At 61.3% G+C, this 21,445-nt stretch overlaps 1 protein-coding gene across 1 annotated transcript in view; it reads right to left on the bottom strand.

Moving 5' to 3' along the window:
• Window positions 1-20,662, bottom strand: part of ASS1 (argininosuccinate synthase 1) — a 49,533-nt gene extending 28,871 nt beyond the window's left edge. Inside the window, exons 1-7 of the mRNA XM_012754521.3 lie at window positions 20,426-20,662; window positions 16,193-16,255; window positions 14,400-14,509; window positions 12,463-12,531; window positions 8,188-8,376; window positions 2,739-2,795; window positions 1,942-2,016 (exon numbers count right to left, since the gene is read on the bottom strand). Coding sequence (XP_012609975.1) covers window positions 1,942-2,016; window positions 2,739-2,795; window positions 8,188-8,376; window positions 12,463-12,531; window positions 14,400-14,504 — 495 coding nt within the window. The 5' untranslated portion in view covers window positions 14,505-14,509; window positions 16,193-16,255; window positions 20,426-20,662. The remainder of the gene's footprint in view (window positions 1-1,941; window positions 2,017-2,738; window positions 2,796-8,187; window positions 8,377-12,462; window positions 12,532-14,399; window positions 14,510-16,192; window positions 16,256-20,425) is intronic.
• Between the last annotated feature and the right edge of the window lie 783 nt (window positions 20,663-21,445).

Genomic DNA, 21,445 nt, shown 5'->3' with positions numbered 1-21,445 from the left:
CCCCATTTCAAGGCTGCACAATGTTGGGGGGACACTTGTGCCCCACAAAGCTGCCCAGGGTTAAGTCTCCACACCAGCCTTGTGCACTTGCCAGGTGGGGCTGCCAGGTGTGGGGACCAGGACGGAGACACCCTGGCGGCCCGCGGGGCACCTTCCTCCCTTCTCAGCTCTCCGGCTGGGGCCGGGACCAGCCGCCGGCCGGGTCCCGGGAGCCTTTGTGCCCGCCCGGGGGGCGCTGTGGAACCCCCCCCAGCTCCTCTCTGTTCCAGTGGCCCCACCACGGGGCGAGGGGGGGAGGAAAGAAGGAGGAAGAGCCAACAACAGCGCCCATCCCAAGACCAAAGAGGTCTGTTCCCCGGCCCGTGTCCCGAGGCCCCTCCGACTCGCACTGACGGAGGACGGCCCACGAGAGCCCTCGCCGGCAGGCAGGAGACTGCCCTGCCTCCACGCCCAGCCCGCACTCTGGCTTTTTAAACAGGTTAATTATGGCGACCACGACAAGGACCGGGTGGTCCCCAGCGTTTCCCCCGAGCACGGATGTGTGGGGAGCGGACGGGGAGGCGAAGGCACCTTTTCCTGAGTCTCACGGAGCACCTTTTGGCCTTGGCTACGGACGGGCCTTGAAAGCTGAGACTTTCAAAGCCCCATCGATTTTCGTCTCATCTGTCTCTGATCCTGGCTGGCTCTGAATTTTGGACAAAGCCTCAAGCCTGCTCAGTTATTCTGGTCGTTCCCTGGGTGCAGAGACACTGCCCCTGCCTCCCTTCCGATGACACGGGCTGGCATCTGCGCGCTCAGCTCCGGCAGCGTCTCCCCGCCCGGGCGCGGCTGTCCTGTTCCAGAGGTCATCTGGGGTAGAAGCGACGAGCCTGACCCCCAAACCCGGGGAGGAGGGACACAGCTACCTGAGATTCATCTCTCCTGGGGAAACGGGAGCCGCTTTTGTCTGGGGGCTTGCAGGGACCGGAGGGCGCCGGGGGTCAGCCCTGCCCTCTCCCCAAGTGCGACTCGAGGCGCTGGGCGGGGGTCCCACTTCATTATTCTTAAAGACGGAACGTGCTCCGCATCCCGTGTCACCGGGAGGCGAGGGGAAGCCGTCGCCGACCCTGCTCCCTTAATAGCTCCGCTGTTTGACAATTTGTTTGGCAACATATGGGCTTGCTCCTGCACACTCCCCTCTTAATAATAAAACAACAGATGGTAAAGGTCTTTCCTCCCAGCACTCCAGGTCTTAATGGGAGGCTGGCGGCGGGGCAGGGCCGCGTCCCCGCCGCCCCGTCCCCTACCCCACGGCACCTTGGCGGCAGCGCAAGCTCGCAGCCAGCCCCGGCGACTGCTATTTAAAAACCCGAGCAATTTTCTGGTGTGTGCGCCGAGCCGCTTTCCCTGTCTGATTGATTGAGGCTGTTTGTCAAGGGCTGCCACCGAGTCGCTAAAAAGAAAGGTGCCCCGGGGAGCGGCTAAGGATCTTGATGCAAAACTTCTAATATGTTTTATTGCAACTTGTACTTCAAATAGGGCAGGCACCACCGAAGGCTCTGCCTGCCCCTGCCCTGTCACGCCGGCCTGTTCCCGGGGACAGTTAGCACCAGGTAACGGGGAGATCAGCCCTGGATCACACCCCGCCGTCCCCGAGTGACACACGCCAAGCGATGCACACGGCAGAGGTGGGGAGCGGGGCTCTGGTCTCCCGGGAACAGAAGGTGGAGCCCGGTGCCCTCGGGCTCGGTGGACTGGGGACCCGCGTCAGAGGGGGGCCGCCAGAGGCCACACCACCTCGGGGCCAGAGGCCACCTGGGGCGTGAGCTGGGGCAGAGGTTCAATCCCCATTGCGTGGCGACCACTGCTGGCCTGTGCCACGGGCCCAGACAGCGCCTGAGCAGGGCTGTGTTGGGGAGGGCACGCGGAGAGGTGGAGGTGGCGGTGCAGCCTCCGCCCTACCTTGGCGTAGTCCATCAGATCGCTGCGGCCCTTGAACCGGTTGTAGAATTCGGGCATCCTCCAGGGGGCGATGACCTGGACACAGGGCGGGGGTGAGGCCCGGACAGGGCTGGGCTGCTGGCCTCTCTAGGAAGAGGCCCCCAGCTCCGATGGCCACCCACGGGGTCTCCTGCCTGTCCCAGGGAGGGTGTGGTCCGTGGTGGGGGCAGGGAGACCCTTCAGTAGGAGAAGGACACAGGCTGCCACACGGGGTGGCTCTGAAGAGGCTCGAGCTCCCTCCACGGTAGAAAGGCTATGGGTCCTCGGGGCTCCCTGCCCCTCTGGGCCTCGGTCTCCCCAGCTGAGACCTGAGGGTTGAACTAGACGGGTCTCATGGTCCTTGCTAGCACGCATGGTCAGAGGGCCTCTGCTGGGGACCAGGAGGGTTCCCCGTCAGGGGTCCGAGACGCTGGGCGGGCACAGGTGGTGGGTGGGGAGCTGAGTGGCCCTGACTGGGGGTGGGAGGGCTCCAGGCAGCCCAGAAATCAGCGCCCGTGTCCCAGAGCTGTTCCGGCTGCACCCAGGGACCACGGAGGACACTGGCTGAAGGGCAGCAGCGCCCTCTGTGCAGTGCCCTGGCCCACCGGGGCGCCTGGACAGCACCTCCAGGGAGAAGGCAGGCTGGGGAGAGGGTGGCGGCCCCCGCAGATGGGCCGCCCGATGGGCACCCACCACGGACAGCATTCAGCAGCGCCCGCTCTGTCCCTTGGATCCCCGAACCCACACCCTGACCCCTCGGGGGAGCAGCAACGTCCTACCTTAATCTGGGGGGCCAGCGAGTAGCAGGAGAGCTCAAACCGGACCTGATCGTTCCCCTGAAACACGAACAGAGGGCGTCAGGAGGCACGGAGCGGGCTCTGGGATCTGGGGCCCTCAGGGCGGGCCGCGGGGCACTGGCAGTGTGGGGCGTGCCCGCGGGTCCTCGCTAGGCGGGAGTCCGCCCATCATAGCCGCCCCAAGATGCCCGCATGAGCCTCCCCCGAAGGCCCCCACTGCCTGGTGCCCTGCCCCAGACTAGAGACAAGCTCGCTCCGGGGCTTGGGCACCCTGGCGCCTCGGTGCCCACACCCACAGAACTGGGAGTCCTGTCGCCGCTCCGAGCCTCAGTTTCCCCATCTCTGCTGCAATGGCTGGTTGAGGGGAGGAAATGGGACCAGACAACCCTGAGGCCCTTTCACTCCTCAGCTCTTTTTTGCACCAATAGGGAAACTGAGGCCTAGAGAGGGGAAGGGACTAGTTCAAGGACACACAGCCTGGGGGGGGTCCCACCTCGCCCACACCTTCTGCTGTCGGTAGAGTTGCCCCACCCCCACCCCCGCCAACACAGCCTCTGCCACGGAGCACACTGATGGTGATGAGGAGGGTGATGGGGAGCAGGAGGGGGCAGAGGAGGGAGGAGCACTGGGTCGGTGCTGGCCGAGCAGGAGCCGTGGAGCCCGGAGCTGCCTGCTCCCCACTGGCGGGCGAGGGAGGCTAAACGCTGCGGAAATAACAGAGGCCCTCCCGCCTACTGTGAGAACCGAAGGGCAGCGAGGCCTTGGGAATGACATGTCATTTTCCAGAGCCTGGTGCGGTTCCAGCCCCTCTCCACGGCCAGAGCTGAGTGTGCGGCGGGCGCTCCCCCGACTCCCCGGGCCGGCCCTGCCCGCCCTCCACTTGGCCCCCATGCCACTCGGCCCCCGTCCCACTCGGCCCCCGCCCCACTCGGCCCCCGCCCCACTCGGCCCCCCCGCCCCACTCGGCCCTCACCCCACTCGGGCCCCCGCCCCACTCGGCCCTCACCCCACTCGGCCCTCGCCCCACTCGGCCCCCGCCCCACTCGGCCCCCCGCCCCACTCGGCCCCCCCATCCCACTCGGGCCCCGCCCCACTCGGCCCCCCGTCCCACTCGGCCCTCACCCCACTCGGGCCCCCGCCCCACTCGGCCCTCACCCCACTCGGCCCCCCGTCCCACTCGGCCCTCACCCCACTCGGCCCCTCTGCCCCACTCGGCCCTCACCCCACTCGGGCCCCCGCCCCACTCGGCCCCCGCCCCACTCGGCCCCCCCATCCCACTCGGCCCCCCCGCCCCACTCGGCCCCCCGTCCCACTCGGCCCCCCCGCCCCACTCGGCCCCCCGTCCCACTCGGCCCCCCCGCCCCACTCGGCCCCCCCGCCCCACTCGGCCCCCGCCCCACTCGGCCCTCACCCCACTCGGCCCTCCACCCCACTCGGCCCCCGCCCCACTCGGCCCTCACCCCACTCGGCCCTCACCCCACTCGGCCCCCGCCCCACTCGGCCCCCCCGCCCCACTCGGCCCCCCGTCCCACTCGGCCCCCCCGCCCCACTCGGCCCTCACCCCACTCGGCCCTCCACCCCACTCGGCCCCGGCCCCACTCGGCCCCTCCGGCGAGCAGCTACCATGTGCTGCCACTTGGGGAGCCACCGGAGCCAGTGGGGCTTATAACCCTGTTTTACACGTGAGGAAAATGAAGCTCAGAGAGGTGAAGCCCCTGGCCCAGGGTCACACAGCGAGCACGCCCAACCTAGCAGTGTGCACTTGGGCAGCCGGTCTGGGCTCCGCACGTGATGAACCCACCGAGTCCTCACAGCTGCGGGGGGGGGGGGGGGGCAGGTTCCGCTCTTGTCCCCGGCTAGAAGTCGGGGACACAGGTGAGGTGAGGTGGCCACGCTTGCCCAGCCCAGGCCAGCGCCTGCAGGCTTCAGACTTCAGACCCGCGACTCGCGGTCCAGCGTGGCGGCGACAGTCGTCCCCCCCCCCCCCCCCCCCCCCCCCCCCCCCGCTTCGCGTTTCCCAGCACCAAGGCGCTCCCAAACCGGCCGCGGGCGGCGTCGGCCCCGAGACGAGACGCGCACGGGACGCCCATCTGTGCGGGAGCCAGTCCTCCTCCGGGACCCCAAGACCCCAGCGCCAGGGCAGCCCCTGCCAGCTCCCCGGGGAGAAGGGGGGCATAGTGTCTCCCACATGCGTGCGCACACACGTAACACACGTGTAAACACGGGCCCACCGGGGACTGCAGGGCCTGGGGGTTCCCATCTGCCCTGGGACGGCCATACAGATGGTGCCATTCGCAAAACTCCTGCCTCCGGGACCCTCCCGAGCCCAGGCTCCTATTTCCAGGCCCCTCCTCCAGACCTGGGGGAGGGAGACCCCACCAGGGCCCTGGCTTCTGCTGGGGCGGGGGCAGGGTGGCCGCAGGCCTGGAAGGCGAGAACTTGGCTCCGATTCTGTGCCGGGTGCTGGCTGGGGGGCGCTGGGAGGGCCTGCCGCGGCTTCTGGGCCTTCGCAGGGGCTGTTCCCAGCCTGGGATGCCCTTCCCCCAGCGTCACTGGGCACTTGGGCGCCGCCCTCCCTGAGCCCGACGGCCCCTGTGCCTCCACCCGGCCACCCTGTGCCAGCGCCCGGCGCCAGAGGACCCCAGGGAGACATGCAGGGACGGACGGATGGACGCCGCAGGCTGGAAGGGGACCTAGGGCCTGCCTGGTCCTCTCCACTCACACCGCAGTTCTTGCAAATTGTCTCCCAAAGCTGCGGGGGGCTTCCCAGGTACTATACATAAAGGGAAACTGAGGCACAGAAGTACACCTTGCCTGTCAACCGACCAGAAAGAGGTGGCAGAGCCAGGGTGGCACTGGCAACTGGCACCTCGGGCGGCCTTCCTGCCACTGACTTGGAGCCCCCCAGGGATGACTGGAGCCTGCCTGTCCCTTCCATGGCCCCTGGGCGTGAATGTGGGGCATAGAGGACGCCCGGCAGCGCCTTCCCCCGGCGGCCCGAAGGCTCAAACCCAGGCCTCTGGCGCCCTCTGGTGGCCACGTGGAGGAGTGGCGTGCAGCCGAGGGCGGCTATTCTCGGCCAATTGTGGCTGGTCTGGGGCAGGGGTCTCTGCCCAGACCCGGGGACTACTGAGCCAGGGCAGACCCACTCGCTCCACAAGCCCCCCCCAACTGGACCTTAACGGTACCGTTGGAGGGACCTTCTCTGAGCAGGACCCCTTCCAGAATCCTGATCCCCTGCCCCCCATCCCCCCCCCCCCGCTTGAATGCCTCCCAGGATGGGGAGCTCACTGCTCAGCTCATTCCACCTGGGCAGATGAGACGGCTCAGGGGCTTTGTTTGTTCTGCACTGAATTTGTTCTCAATGACCTTCCTCTGCCCCCAGAACCGGTCTGATGATCTCCCCACTGGGACACTTCCTTGAGTGCTCACCATGTGCCAGGCCCTGTGCCAAGCACCTTACTGGCACGGCCCTACTCACTGCCCCTAACTGCCCCGCGGGCCGGCCCTGCTTTCATCCTCACCTTACTGAAGAGGAAACGGAGGCCGTCGGGCGTAAAGTCACAGGACGTGGGAGCCGCGGGGCTGTGATCTGAACCCAGCCATGCAGGCCCTGGATCCCAGAGCCCTCTCCCCTGTGCCCTCCTCTGCCACCAGCCTTGCCTGGGGGGCGGCACACACGCCCTGCCCACCTCTCCTCACCTACAGCCAGGGTGTTGGTGGAAACCAGGGCCTCGGGTCTGTGTGCGAGACTTTCCCGCTGGTCTCTTCCCTCCAGGCCAGCACGAGCCCCACATCCCACTGGGGGAGTCGCTGGCCACCCCTCCTCCAGCCTGGGGCCCTCCCACAGCCCCAACCTCCTGCCTTCAGCTCCGCCCTGGCCCAGCCCTGACCCCTGACCCCTGCTTCTCCTGCAGCCACAGTGCCTGCTCCGAGCCCCAGATGGACTGTCGCTCTGGGCTTCTTGGCTCTGGGCCTTGGCACAGGCTGTGCCCTCTGCCTGGCACACTCTTCCCAAACCCTGTTATTCGGTCGCTGCACTCAGCCTTCGGGCCGTGCTCCGTAGGCCAGCTTCCCTCAGCCCCTGCCCGCCGTCCCCAGGACCCCCTGGCACAGCCCCTCCAGCTCCTCGCCTCGCACCTCTTCTCCCCTCCCCCCCAGGACACGGCTCCCGCGGGCGCGCACGGGCCCAGAAGTTCCACGCCAGGCGGCCAGCCCTGCACAGGCGGCCGGCACACGCTTGCTGATCTAGTGCCCAGGAAAATAAACGAGAGCGTGAGTTTTCAGGGACGTGGCCAGTGCCATCCTGGAGGTGGCTGTTTGCAAGGCCACCCCCAGGTCACGTCTCCTCCACCTGAACCTTAGCCGTGTGTGCCCCGGCACCGCCGTGGGTAGTGAGCTCCCCGTCAGGGAGTCTCAGAGCCTCCTAACCGTGGGGTGTTTCACGGCCAACTCTTGCCCGGGGCCCTTGGCGTGGTGCCCACTAACTTCGGGAGCTCGGGACCCCAGAGTCTCCATAGCAACGCCGCCCGACAGGCGCCGCGTTGTGAGGAACCCCTGCTCCAAGGACTATCACCTGCGGGGTGGCGTGCCCGGGGCTTTCCCGCCCCCCACCCCAGGGCCCCCCTCCGTCCACACTGGCGCACGCAGGCCAGGTAGGCTTGTGACAGGCTGGATTATGTCCCTCGCAAGAAGACAGGTTCAAGTCCCAACCTGCGCACCTCGGCGTGGGGCTCCGTGTGGCCTTTACAGAGGCAGCAGGTTGAGGTCTGTCACTAGGCTGGGCCTTCGTCCATGAGACTGGGGGCCCTTAAAAGGGGCAATGTGAACACAGAGATGGACACTCGGGGGGAGGGTGACATGAGGACACAGAGGGGACACAGCCCCTGAAGACAGAGGACAGGAGGATGGGGGCAACACGCCCAGGAGGGCCTGAGGCTGCTGGAAGCCGGAGAAAGGCCCAGAACGGCCCTTCCTGGCACTTCAGAGGGGGCGTGGCCCAGCGACGCCCTGACTTTGGACTTCTGGCCTCCAGAATGGAGACAGTACACTTGTGCCGTAAGCCACCAGTTTGTGACGTGTTGTGACTGCAGCCCTAGGAAACTAAGACAGGGTTTCTTTGTTTTGCAAATGGAGAAACTGAGGCTGAGAAAGGGGCAGTACCCAGCCCAGGTGCCCGCAGCGAGCCGGCGGCAGAGCTGGGGTTTGAGCCCGCTCTGCCAGCTTGGGTCTCTGACCCTTTCCACCGTGTCCCGTGACGACTCTGCGACCTTGGCCCATGACGATGTCCCTGAGCCTCAGCACAGGCCTGCCAAAGGGGAGGCACAGCCCCACACCGCGCCAGGGCCGTCCGCGGTCTGGTCTCCTCCGCAAGGCCCCGGCTCCCGCTGCCTCGCCGGCCCTCCCCAGGTGCACTGCTGCTGGGCCTCACCTTTCCCGTGGCGCCGTGAGACACATACTTGGCCCCTTCCCGCTGGGCAATCTCCACCTGTTTGCGGGCGATGCAGGGCCTGGCGAGTGAGGTCCCCAGGAGGTAGCGGTCCTCGTACAGCGCGCTGGACTGCACGGCGGGCCAGATGAACTCCTCCACAAACTCCCTGGTGACGTCCTCAATGAATACCTGTGGCGGAGGAGCCCACGTTCAGCAAGGACAGAGCCCGGTCAGAACGCAGAGCCCCAGGAACTCAGGTGGCCTGTGCCAAGGCTGACAGCCACAGTGGATCACGGCAAGCTGCACCCCCATTTTCCCTCTGCATCTGCAGTAGCTGTCATCCCTCGACTCCAGCATGCGGCACTGTTACCCTCCCTCCTGCACTCATGGCAGACATTGCTAATCAATCCCCATCTAGCTGAAGCTGGATGTGGCTCCTAAATCCCTCCCAACAAGATGGAACTTAGTTGCCACCAAAGATCTAGAGCAGCAGTTCTCAACCAGGGATGGTTTTGTCCCCTAGGAGGCATTTGGCAATGTTTGGTTGCCACAGCTGCTAAGTCAGGGGCTGGGGTGGTGATTCTGGCATCTAGTGGGTAAAGGCCAGGGATTCCGCTCAACACCCTGCGATGCATAGGACAGCCAGACGCGTGTCGATAAACAGTGCCCAGGTTGGGAAACCCCAATCTAGAGGAATGGTTCTCAAAATGTAGACCTCCCGGGGTCCCCAAGATCCTTTCTTTCAGGGAGACTCTGAGTGAAAACATTTGTTATAATGATACTAAGATGTCATTTGACGTCGTCACTATGTTGACATTTGCACTGATGGTCCAAAGCAATGATGAGGGAAGGGGCTGGTGCCTTCTCGCAACTCAGGGCAGAGGCCCCAGACTATTCTCGTAGTCACTGTGCTCATGCCACACCCACCCACACATCGCCAATTTCACTTAGGAATAGCCTTGATGGAGAGGTCAAATGTCCACTTTTACTAAATCTCAACCCTTGAGTATGAAATGTGAAATACACAGGGAGCACTGCGCTACACTCTGAAGTACAGAGGAGAAAGCACATGTGAAGTTTGAGTTACAAGCTAAACTAGCCGCTTTTTTCATAGACCATCGGACTGATACACAAAATATGGTCATTCAGACTGGGGTTTTGGCCAATATTTTCACAAAAATGAATGAAATGAAACTGTTGTTTCAAGAAAAATTGACTGTATTTGTTGCTAGGGATAAAATTCAAGCCTTCCAATGAAAATTAGAATTTTGGAAAATTTGTATCTGACACTCTAAGATTCACAAATTCCCAATATTACTGATGTGAGTAGTGGTGATATTAATGAATGTGATGTTTTCATACACTATAATGAAATGTATCAACATTCGGAAAATCTGCATAACTCAGTGAAACAATATTTTTCAAATGACCAATGCATGATATACAATCTTGTGCAAGTAAAAGATCCAAAGTGCAAGAGGGACCTGCAGGTTTTAATGCCACAAAAAATGACAAGTTAGTTCACTGCTATGGTTTCAGACACAAGTCTTTAAGAAACTACTGCTTGTTAAATTGGGGGGCAGTATCAAAGAATGGCCCCACCTATCTGAAAAGGTTCTTAGAATATTCCTCTTTCTACTGGATGGAACGATACATCTGGGAGGGCATATTTTCTTCATAAATTTCAACCAAAACAATATATCACAAACTGAATGCAGAAACAGCTCTGAGAGTCTATCTGTCTTCTGTTAAGCGGGACATTAATTAGATTTGCAAAAATGTAAACCAACGCTGCTCTTACTAAAATGCTTTGTTTGAGAAAATAGTTATTTTCCATAAGTAAAAATGTTACTTATGTTAACATATAATGTGTTTAACACTGTTCATTTAAAAAAATATTAGCTCTTATTTCTAAGGTGATAAATACTGATGACAAATCTATAAAACCTCTTTGGGGCACTCAGTACATTATAAGAATCAAGAGATGCTTTGTATTATTTTTGCTCCTTCTTCTTGAGTGTCTATAATTATTTACAAAAAAAAATTTTTTTAATGAAATAATAAAGAAAAGAAAGCAATTGGGATTATATCCTAAAGTTACATGCAAGAAAATAAACATAAAAAATTATAAATATCAGTGTGTTTTTCAGTGATTTATGTGTAAAGAAAAAAAAGAAATAAGAATATTAAATATGTTTTTTAAAAATTATAAATAAATAACTAAGAGTGTAGAAGGGGCCGGAGACCAAAAGGCTTGAGAGCTGCTCATCTGGAGTAAGGGACTAGAGACATCCGTACACGCGCTGGCTGCCAGTGCACCTCGCCTCTACACTCAGGTGTTCTTTTCCCACTTACTGGACTATGGCTCAGACAACCCCTCTTCTCCCCAGGACCTGGGGGACACCAAGGACATTCTAATTCTAGTTCCAGGCCTATCACCGATGGGTGATCTGGGATGGGGACATTCGGTCCCTCACACACTCATTTTACATGTTCACCAAGCTCTTCCCATGTGCCAGGTGTGATTTCAGGTCCTTGCAACCCTGCAGAGGGGGATCAGTTTTCACCAAGCAGGGAGGCTGGTGGCCTTTCACAACATCCCTCCTGTGTCCCCTGCTCACTCCCCCAGGTAAAGGGGCAGGGACTTCACAAGTGGCAGGGACTTCCCCATGGGGAGTGAGCGTGTGTGGGCAGGCCCCGCATTGGCCCCATTCGCCATATTCACCCCGAACCCAACAGAGGTCTGTCTGCCACATACTTGGATACATAATCAATGCTCTGGACTCAACTGGAGTTTTCTGATTCTGTTGAAAGTATGGAAGAATGGGTGGATGGACAGAGAGATAAAAGAGGGTAAATGGATGATGGACAGATGGATGATGGATGGATGGTAGATGGATGGATGATGGGTGGATGACAAGTGGATGGATGATGGATGATGAATGGATGATGGATGGATGGTGGATAGATGATGGATGGATAGTGGATGGATGATGGGTGGATGATGGATGGATGGATGGTGAATGGATGGATGGATGATAAATGGATGATGGATGGTGGATGGATGATGGGTGGATGATGGATGGATGGTGGATGGATGGATGGATGATGAATAATGGATAGATAATGGATGATGGATTGATGGATGATGAATGGATAGAAGGTGGATGGATGATGGGTGGATGGATAATGGATGATGAATGGATGAAAGATCGATGGATGGATGATGGATAGATTATAGGCGGATGGATGATGGATGGATGATGGATAGATAGATGATGGATGGATGATGGGTGGATGATGGATGGATAGATGATGGGTGGATGGATGATGGGTGGATGGATGATGGATGATGAATGGATAGAAGATGGCTAGATGATGGCTGGATGGATGATGGATGATGAATGGATGGAAGATCGATGGACAGATGACGGATAGATGATGGGTGGATGACGGGTAGATGGATGGTGGATGGATGATGGATGAATGATAGATGATGGGTGGATGATGAGTGGATGATGGATGGATAGATGATGGATGGGTGATGGATGGATAGATGATGGATGGATGGATGATGGAAGATGGATGGATGATGGATGGATGGATGACGGATGGATAGATGATGGATGGATGATGGATAGATGGATAGATGATGGATGGATGATGGATGGATAGATGATGGATGATGAATGAATGGATGATAGATGGATGATGGATAGATGGATAGATGATGGATGGATGATGGAAGATGGATGGATGATAGATGCATAGATGATGGATGGATGATAGATGATGAATGAATGAATGATAGATGGATGATGGATAGATGGATAAATGATGGAAGGATGATGGATGATGGTTGGAGGAATAAAGGAGAGATGGATGGATGATGGATGGATCATGGGTGGATCATGGATGGATGGATGGGTGATGGGTGGAAGATGGATGGATAATGGATGATGGATGGATGATAGGTGATGGATGGATGATGAATGGACAGATGGATGGACAGAGAGGTAAAAGAGGGTGGTGCAGGTGGGTGGGTGGGTGGATGGATGGGGAGATGGCAGGATGGAAAGGAGGGGGATGGAAGAAGAGTTGGGGGAGGCAGGAAGACAATAGTGTTCACACACCCAGAAAAAAAGGACTGATCTCACACTCTTAGAGGCAAGAAGACAAACGGGAAGGGATGCAGGAGGTTGCTCTGGGGCAGGACCCGCTGTCCTCCCATGCCACCCCCACTCCCAGGCCCCAACTCCGCTTCCCACTTGGTACCTTTTTGGCCCCGAGCTTCAGCGCCTTCTTCCTGGCTTCCTCAAAGTCTTCCTTCTGGCCGATGTTGGCCTGGGAAGTGGAAGCAGAGAGGCCCCATCAGCCCAGGGCAGATAAGAGAGTGGGAGCAGACCGCCAGCCCCTGGGGAGCGCCCAGGCAGGCCCCATCCACACGCACAGACCCCCTCTGGGGAGGCTTCCGTTCGACAGCCCAGGTCACAGCACGAAGGAGAAAGGGCTCAGCTCAGGGGCTGGAGAGGTTGGGATACTTCCAATACTGGGAGCTGGATGCTGGGCTGTGCTCAGAAGTCATTTCTATGGGTCGGAGGACTGGCTGAGCCTGGCCCTGGCCACATGGGCTGCTGGGACGCAAGTGTCTGCTGTCATTGCTGGAAGGTCTGTTTTCCTCGAACCCATCTATCTGCTGCAGCAACCTCTCCCTAAGTGCAAAGATTAGCTTGGCAGGAGCTGCTCGGCCTCCAGCTCACCTCCCCAGCCTAGCGCAGTGCCCTGCCTGTCCTGAGGCATCAAAGTGGGCAGGAGGCAGGGGGCCTGTGCGCAGGAGCTCCCAGCTCTGCCCCGACCCCTGGCTCCGACGGCCCCGGTCTAGACACTGGCATGTTTCCTGCTGGCTGGACTCTGGCTGGCTGCCCAGACGCTGGGCTGGAGCCTCGCTCCGCATTCTGCTCAGCAGACTGTGGAATCTGCCCAGAGCCCAGCTGCAGGTGCTTATCTGAAGTCAAACTCACTTGTAAACCTGCCAGCTGGTAGCCCAGTGATCTATACAGCCAGCTCCGAGCTCTGACTGCCCCTCCGGTGGCAAGATAAGCACCCCATGGGCTCTTCACAGCCACTCGAGCTGTGGCTGACACTTGCCAGGTGACTGTGAGCCAGTGCTTCCCCTTCCTGGGCCTCACTTTCCCCAACCTGAACGTCAAGGGCATGGCGCAGTTAGGTGCGGTGTACTGACTATAAACAAGACACTCGGTTTGGCAATGGTTAACTTTGATCTGTCCAGAGGCCCATCCTCACTCCCCCTGAGATCAGGGCCTTGCTTCCTGGGGGGACCCCTTTCCACAGGGACGGATGGGAGCAAATCACATCTCCCGCTCACTGGAGGAGCAGGCCCATGACCCAAGCCCGCCCCCCACGACTCAGCAGCAGTGACTCTGGCCAGCAAGAGTCACTAGGCTACAATGGCAAATGGGGCCTGTTGGCAGCCTGGCCTGGCCTGTGGAGAGGCCAAGAAGGAAGCCAAGCAGAGTCAGAGACAGATCTGGAGAAGCACCTGGAGCCAGCCTTGCCTGAAGCCATCATACCCCTGGACTTCTCAGTTACACGAGCCAAGAACTGTCGTGTGGGTTTTTCCCTTTTTGCTTAAGTTAGAGTTGAATTTCTAGAATTTGCACCCAAGGGTCCAGCCACACGGAGAAGCAGTTAGAGGCTGTCCGGTTCATCAGGAGCGAAGCTGGATCATTAGGGACGACCGCTATGGACCCCGGATGGGGGAGCGGCATCACACGCCACCTGTCACCTATGGCCATCTGCCATCCCGGAACTAAGCGGTCTGCCCAGGCCCTTCCAGCTCAGCGTTCTACCATCATTGCTGAATTACTGGGGGCTCAAGGCTGGCGGGGACTCCCGCGGCCTGTAGCGGGCCCCAGCCCGTGGCCTCTCTCCAAGCAGCCCGGCCCAGAAGCGCTGCCGGAGTCACTTCTGTGTCGCCCCCGCCCCCGGCGCTGGGAGGCATCTGGAGGACGCCCATTTTACAGATGGAAAGCGAGTCAGGCAGCACAGTGAGAAGCTGCTTTCCTAGTTCCAGTTCGAGGCAGGCTTAGCGGGGGGAAGAGACAGGCGGACAACCCCGCAGAGGCTGGCGGAGGACAGGCTGGCTGAGCCGAGGGACAAGCGGGAAGACAGACAAGCGGGCTCCTCCCTACCAGGTAGGCAATGACGTCGTAGCCCTGTTCCTTCAGCCACACCAGGATGCAGGAGGTGTCGAGGCCGCCACTGTAGGCCAGAACCACGGAGCCTTTGCTGGACATCTCGCCTGTGGGGAGCAGAGGAAGAACACGAGTGACCCCGAGCAGCCGGGCGCCCCTGCCAGCAGCTCTCGGCCCCACAGGCCCAGCCCCGACCTTGGCCTTGGGCAGCCTTATCCCCTGGACACGCTGCCACTGGGGGCTTGGGAACAGGACGTTCTCCTCCCTGCACCCCGCGCCCCCACCCCCGGGGACCCTGACCCTGCACTCTGCACCCCCACTTGCCACACTGGGGCCCAGGAGTGCTGACGGCAGAGTTTGGGGCAGGCCTGGGGGATGCATCTCTTCGAGCCACTCCCTGCCAGCCAGAGAAGGCGGCTGAGGCTGAGCTGTCCGGCTGAGGCCGGGATCCCAAGGCTGGTCAGCAGAGCTGGCCTGGGGCCTCTGGCAGCTGACATGCCCCCAGTCAGCATGGACAGGGCCAGGCAGGGCCCTGCCAGCCTGGCGTGGACCTCCCTGAGCCCCCACTACGAGCCGCAGGGGAGCAGTGGCCATTCCTACTGCGGAGGACGGCGGGGCTCAGAGGGGGCGGGGGCGGTGGCACAGCGCTGGGGCTCTGGAACCGGCTCAGACCCAGCCGTCCCACCTGCCCCTACCTTGCTCCCCTGGATGCCCCTCGGGCCTTCACTCACTGGAGTTTTAGGCACTTGTCTCTTTTTGAATGCAAGTTCCCCTGAGATGGGTGAGTTCAACTGTACAAATGTTCAGGTGGGGGGCTCAGAGACCGACTCCCTAGGGTGCAGGTGAGGAAACTGAGGCCCAGAGAGGGAGGGAGCTAGGCAGAGCATAGCACCTCTCTGTAAGTGGCGTCCATTCCAGGCAGTACAGACGGTAGAGCCGGCCCTGCCGCAGGGACGCTGCGCAGCTCCCACCCTCCTGCTCCCCTGCTGCACTGACGCCGCCTGAAGGCGTCCTGGCCTCCTGTGTCCCCATGTCATAGCCATGGTCCTGCAGCCCAGAAGCCTCTCCCTGAACCCTGTCCTCCCCCCAGCACTCCTCACGTGGCCCCGACAGCAGGTGCTTTTATCGTGCCCATTCTGCTGAAAAGGAAACCGAGGGACAGAGAAGCAAGGTCATCTGCCCAAGGTCATGAGATCAACAGCAGCAGGGCCGGATTTGGACCCAGGCCATCTGGTTCCAGCCTCTGTGGACACCTGGCCCCAGCATCGACAAAGATCAGAGTCACCTGGGGGTCCTTATTAGACACTATTGGGGGCGATCATGGATGTCCCTCCTCAGACCCAGAGGAGTCCAGGGCTGTCCCTGCTGCCATGATGCAGGTCTGTCTGTCTGAGCACCCTCTGGGCCTGGGAGCTCGGAGAGAAGTGGCTCCCCCAGGCCGCCCGCCCTGAGCTGCACAGCCTGCACACGCAGCCAGGCGGACTTTGGAGCCGACCGCGTGAGTGCGCGGTCCTGTGTTTGCCGCACAGGCCCACCGCCTGTCAGCCCCGGCTCGCGGGCCCTTGCCGCCCTTTGGACGTAGAAGGGGAAACACCTCATTTCGGAACGGGGCGGTTGGGGAAGCGGGGCTGGTTCTGATCAGTGCCCACAACTGGGCATCCAACCACCTGCCAGGCCCTGACCCTGGAGCCAGCAGCTGTGCCCATGGCAACCGCAGCCAAGCAACTGGCCTTGGAGGATGGAGGGAAGGAGGGGAGAGGGAGGCAGGAAGGACTCAAGGTACAAAGTACCTGGGATTGGAGGTGTGGGTTCCCCGGCGTCTGGAATCTGTCTTCACGGCTCAGTGAACGTCTCTGCAAAAGCAAAAGCTGCTCAGCCGCCTGCCTGGCAGCACTGGCCCTGGCCTGCCAGACACCCCAGTCCCCTGTGAGTCGCCTTGCTGAGTGGGAGCTCTGGGGAGGCCCAGGAGCCCCAGGAGGCTCTCGGGGAATGTGCGTTTGCGAGCCACGGCACTGGCGGTGCAGGTGGGGTATGCTGTTGCATATTTTAAAACAGCCCTATGGAGGTATACTCAACATACCATAAGTTGCATATTTTTAAAGTATCTAATTTGGCAAGTTTCAGCATGTGTATTCACAGGGGATGCCATCACCACAATCAAGACAACGGACATATCCCTCTGGGACGAGCCCTTCCATTTGGGGTTATCCCCATTTTAGAGACAGGGAAACTGAGGCTTGGGTTGAGGTACTTGCCCTAGGCCTCGCTGGGCTGGTAAGCGGCAGAGCCCGGATTCAAACCCAGATCAGCTGGGCTCCTGAGCGCACTCTCGCAGGCACAGGGCCCTGTCTGGCAGGCTCAGGGGCGGGAAGTGCTGGGCAATGTGTGGTCTGGGGTGGGCGAGATGAGGCTGGCCCAAGATTTGCCCAGCTCTGAGACTCACCCCTGCTCTGCCCCCTCCCAAAGGCGCCTGGGCCAAGAGGGTGGTGGGCACAGGAGTTGGGGGGAGGAGCAGCTCCTTGGAGACGGACCACTTACCAGCCCAACGAGGCCCGGGGCAGGTTCCTACACCTGTGCCTGCTCGGCCTCAGTGCTCCCACCTGGCTTCATCTCCCATTAGAGCACATGTCACGCTCTATTCCCATTGTCCTCCCCCAGCTTTGAGCTCTGTGGGGACAGGGACTGTCTCAGAATGACACTGCTAGTTCTACTCTCTGGAGGTCAGCTCCTCACAGCAAAAAGATAGGGCTGGGGTCCCCCGAGACCCTGGGGACCCCCAAGACCCTAGGACCCTATGCACGCTCTCATTCCAGTGAGCCCTGGAAACCAGTGAGCCCCTCCTGCCGCCAGGCTGAGCAGTGTGAAGGAACACACGCACCCCGGCGTGTGGATCTGGCTGCATGCGTGTGCATGCCTGCTTTTGAGTGTGTGTGTTTGTGTTTGGGGAGGGGGCTGCATATACCTGGGAGTGTGTACATGAGAAAGGGCATGGGTGTGTTTCCCTGCTCATGTGCATGTCTATTTGCACCCGGGGGTTGTGCCTGAGAAAGTGCATGTATGTGTGCATGCATGTGTGTGTTTGGGCTTGCACGTGTGTGCCTGTGTGCACAGAAATGAGCTGAGCAGGTGGGCCGGGAGAGTGATGCAATGGGACACTGGGGTTGCTCCTGCCTCCCAGAACCCTCCCCCGTCAGCCTCTCTGGCTGCCAGAAACCAAACGCAGCTGAGGGCTTGATGGGGGGAGGCAGCAGCCCCTGCAGTCCAGCTAGTGAGCACCCACTGCGGCAGGGCACAGGGACCAAGTCCCCAGACCTGGGTTCTGGTGGCTTAAGCTATGGCCACTCATCTACAAAACGGTGGTGAGAGCAGCCTGCCCCTCACAGGGCGAGGTAAGGATTCAGAAGAGTGCTGGGGGGAGGAGCTCAGAGTTGGGCACCAAGAGTGTGCCCACAAACTCTCTGCACCACTGCCATGGCTGACCTCGGGCAAGTCCGTCACTCGCTAGGCCTCAATTTCCCCATCTGCACAAAATCCTACACACCCTTTTGGTTCTGACACCCCAGCACACTGGGCTTCCTTCCTGGGCAGGTGCCTGGCAGACCCTGGCTGAACTCAGCATCCCCAGTCCCGTGCTCCCCGCCAAGGCCCAATACAGGTTTTTCCACCTCCCAGGCGCGTGCCCAGACTCCTTCACCGGATGAGACACCTGTGGGGGAGGTGACCTCGTGCCACGCCGCCTGCCAGCACAGCCTTCCTTGGCAAGGCAGGGCCCTTCTCCGTGGGCCCAGCCAAAGCCACGGGCCAGCTTCCAGCAAACAGGCCAGTCACCTGGGCGCTCACTTGACACTAAGGAAAACCCCGGCAGCTCTGCAATGCCACAGCTGGAACGATGACAAGAGCCCACACTATGCTCAGAGTCACACATGCGTCATTTCAAGGTGGAGACTACCATTACCACCTATTTACATATGAGGAAGCTGACACCTGGCCCAGGGCACAAGCTTCCCGCAGGGTGCCCTGCACTCCCGGGCTCTGGGAGACAGCGGGGCTCCTCCCCCTGCTTTGAGAACCTTCCAGACCACAAACTCCCCAGAGAGTCACCACCACCAGTCTTCCATGTCTCCATATGCCCTGCACACCGTATAGCTCAGGACCACAGCCTCATGGAATACTCCAGAACCCCTCCCTGACATTCTAACTTAGCTGAGCTTGGTTCTTTCTTGGTTATGGAGGAAAGAAGAGCACATTCATTCATTCTTTCAGGCTACTAAATCAAAGCGCCTGAGGGTGCCTGGCCTACCCCAAGTCTGGGGAGGGAGCCAGCAAGATCAACTTTGCCCAAAGCATTGGGCAAGAATCAGAGCCCTAGAGCCCGAATTCCAGGTTACCTCTTTCCGCCTGGGCGCCCACAGGCAAGCCCCGAGCAAGGGGCTGTGTGTTCAGTGCTCACAGGGGGGAGGCGTGGGGCTGTCCTGGCCTGTGCTGGCCAGGCTCCCAGCGCCGCAGGGTGAAGACGAGGTGCAGCAGGGCAAGTGCTAATGCAGCAGGTGGCTCTGGGCCTGGCTGCTCCCAAGGCTCCTGGGGCCCCAGGCCTGACAACTACCATCAGAGCCTGCACAGTACCATCAGACTGCACAGGACAGAGCAGGAGGGCAGCGGTGGGGGGCGTGTGAGTGCTCAGGACTGCTGAGACCCAGCGGGGCGGGGCCTCCCGGTCCCCCTCACTCCTGGCCCCGGGTCTAGGTGCCCAGTGGGCAGGATTCACCCTTCAGTCCCCAGCACTGGGCAGAGCCTCCAGGCCAGGCCCCCACCCCTAGGCTCCCCTGCCCTGGCTGGAATGGGAAGGGGACGCTGGGAGGAGGGGCTGGAAGAGAGGGGTTTGGACAGCAGGGGCCCCCAGGCCCTACTCCTGGCCAAGGTCCCCCCCCCTTTGTGGCTGCATCTCCCTCCCTCAGCAGAACCTACCCCCCCCCCGCCTGGTTAGGGAGCTATGGACCCAGGCACAGCCCTCAACAGTCTACAGAGCCCTTCCCAGCCTCTTAGGATCTGCAAACATTTCCTGAGCCCTGTGCCTGAGGCTGGGCGGGCCCCAACGGACAAGAAATTGCAGCTTGGGAAGGGAGAGAAACTGCAGCCCAGGAAGCGGGGAGGCTGACCCCAAGCCTCTCTGCCCCCTCCTGCCACTGGCCGAGTGCTGGGCACCTAGGGATCAAAGCCCAGGCCCCTCGGGTCTCCCCCTGGGGAAAGGACAGGTCTGTCCACTTGGCAGAGAGGAACACCGAAGCGCCTGGGCCCTGTTCCAAGGAAGTGGCCTGGCAGGAGGGTAGAGTTTCCTGCTGTCACAATGACCCTGCCTCCCGGAGGGAGGGCGCAGCCGCCCATGGGGCCAAAGGCAACAGCTACCCAGAGGGCGGACATTCCTGCCCCGCGGCCCCTCCCACGGCGGAGCCCAGGGCCGCAGGAAACAGGAGGCCACCAGCCCCACCTTGACAGAGCAGGAGACGGCCGCCCCCAGCAAGGAAGGGAGCCCGGCCACACCCGAGGCCGCGGGAGCAGCCAGGGTCACGGTGCTCACCTGACCCGGGTAAACTGAGGCTCGGAGGAAAGCGATGCCCCAGCCCCAGAGGGGCTGGAATTCCGGTTTCACGCAGAGACAGAGACGGTGAGCAGCAGAGGGGGTGAGAGAACGGGGCCCCCACACCGCCCGGACTCCCAGAGTGTCCATTTGGGGGCGACACGGCACGGAGGAAGCCGGATCGGAAGAGGAAAATCCAGAAAGACCCCGGCCCCGCACAGGGAGCGAGTAACCCGACCTGCTCTCGGACCCTGGGACTCACGCCCGGGCGCGGCCCCAGGCGGGGTGCGGACCCGGCAGCCGGCGCTGGAGCAGCAGGACCCGGCTCGCCGCCTCCGCCCGCCCCGGCCGAGCCCGGGCGCGCGTCCCCTCCGCCTCCGGCCGGCTGGTCCTGGAGCGGGAGACCTAGGCTGGGGGGTGGGAAGCCAGAGGGCCGGGGGCGCCTTACCCGGGCCAGGCGGCGGCGGCAGGCGACGGAGCAGGGTCGGCCGGGGCGCGCATCCCGAGTTATAAGCGCCGGCCCGGGGGCAGGGCCGGGGACCGGGGACACGTGGGGGGCGCGCGCGACAGACCCCGCCCCCGGGCCCGGCCCCCGCTTGCAGCCGCTCAGCCTCCGCGGTCACCTGCGGGAGGGCGGGGCCTGGCCCCTCCTTGCCCCGCCCCTTTCGCATCCCCTCCCCCAGCCCTCAGCCTGTCCCGCCCAGTCCCGAGCCCGCGCAACCCCCGGGGCGCACGCCGCGCGGGTCCCCGGCCCTGGCCCGCGGGGGGCGGCAGCGGTGAGGGCGGCGGAGGTGGGAACCCGTGGAACTGGCAGGGTGACCGCAGCCGTCTAGCCAGAGACCTGCCTCCCGCCCTGGGGAGGCGTTCAAAGCGCTTCGAGGTGGGCGCGGGATGAAAGCTCCGCGGCCGTCCCGGGCCTTTCTGCAGCCTCCAGGCCCTTCCCTTCTCCCGGGCGGGCTGAGCCCATGGAATGGATGAGAAAACTGAGGCGGAGCCGGCTCGGGAGCTTTCATCCCTCGGTCCAGGCTGGCTCCTGGCTGTGGCTTCAGAGCCTGGCACCTGACCAAGCTCCGAGGCACCCAGGAAGCGAGAATAAAGGGCGGGCGGGCGCTGGCCCGTCGGCGCAGGGAAGGCAGAGGTTCGCAGAGGTGGAGTCTGTCGCTTGTAAAAAGAAACTGGGAGTCTGGGCGTCAGAGGCTTCTCAGCACAGTTTCCCAGCGCGGACTGCAGGCCCGAAGCACCAGTCCCTGCAGCCGCAACCCCGCGACGCGGCAGTCCCGCCCGCCAAGGCTGCAGCTCCACAGCTAGGACTGACCCGGGACGGGCGAGTCCCCAGTGAATCTGGGCCACCTGTGGCCCCGGGGAGGTGGGAAAGCCTTGCTCAGCTGCCACCCTGAGGTCCACACTCTGAATCACACCATCCGACTGCCCGCCAGCCCCCATCCCACCGCTCTAGCGCGGCCGGGAG

This window comes from Microcebus murinus, chromosome 12 (assembly GCF_040939455.1).
Source record: "Microcebus murinus isolate Inina chromosome 12, M.murinus_Inina_mat1.0, whole genome shotgun sequence".
Taxonomy (NCBI): domain Eukaryota; kingdom Metazoa; phylum Chordata; class Mammalia; order Primates; family Cheirogaleidae; genus Microcebus; species Microcebus murinus.
The sequence above is the reverse complement of the archived record's forward strand: the minus strand, read 5'-3'. Positions and strand labels throughout refer to the sequence as shown.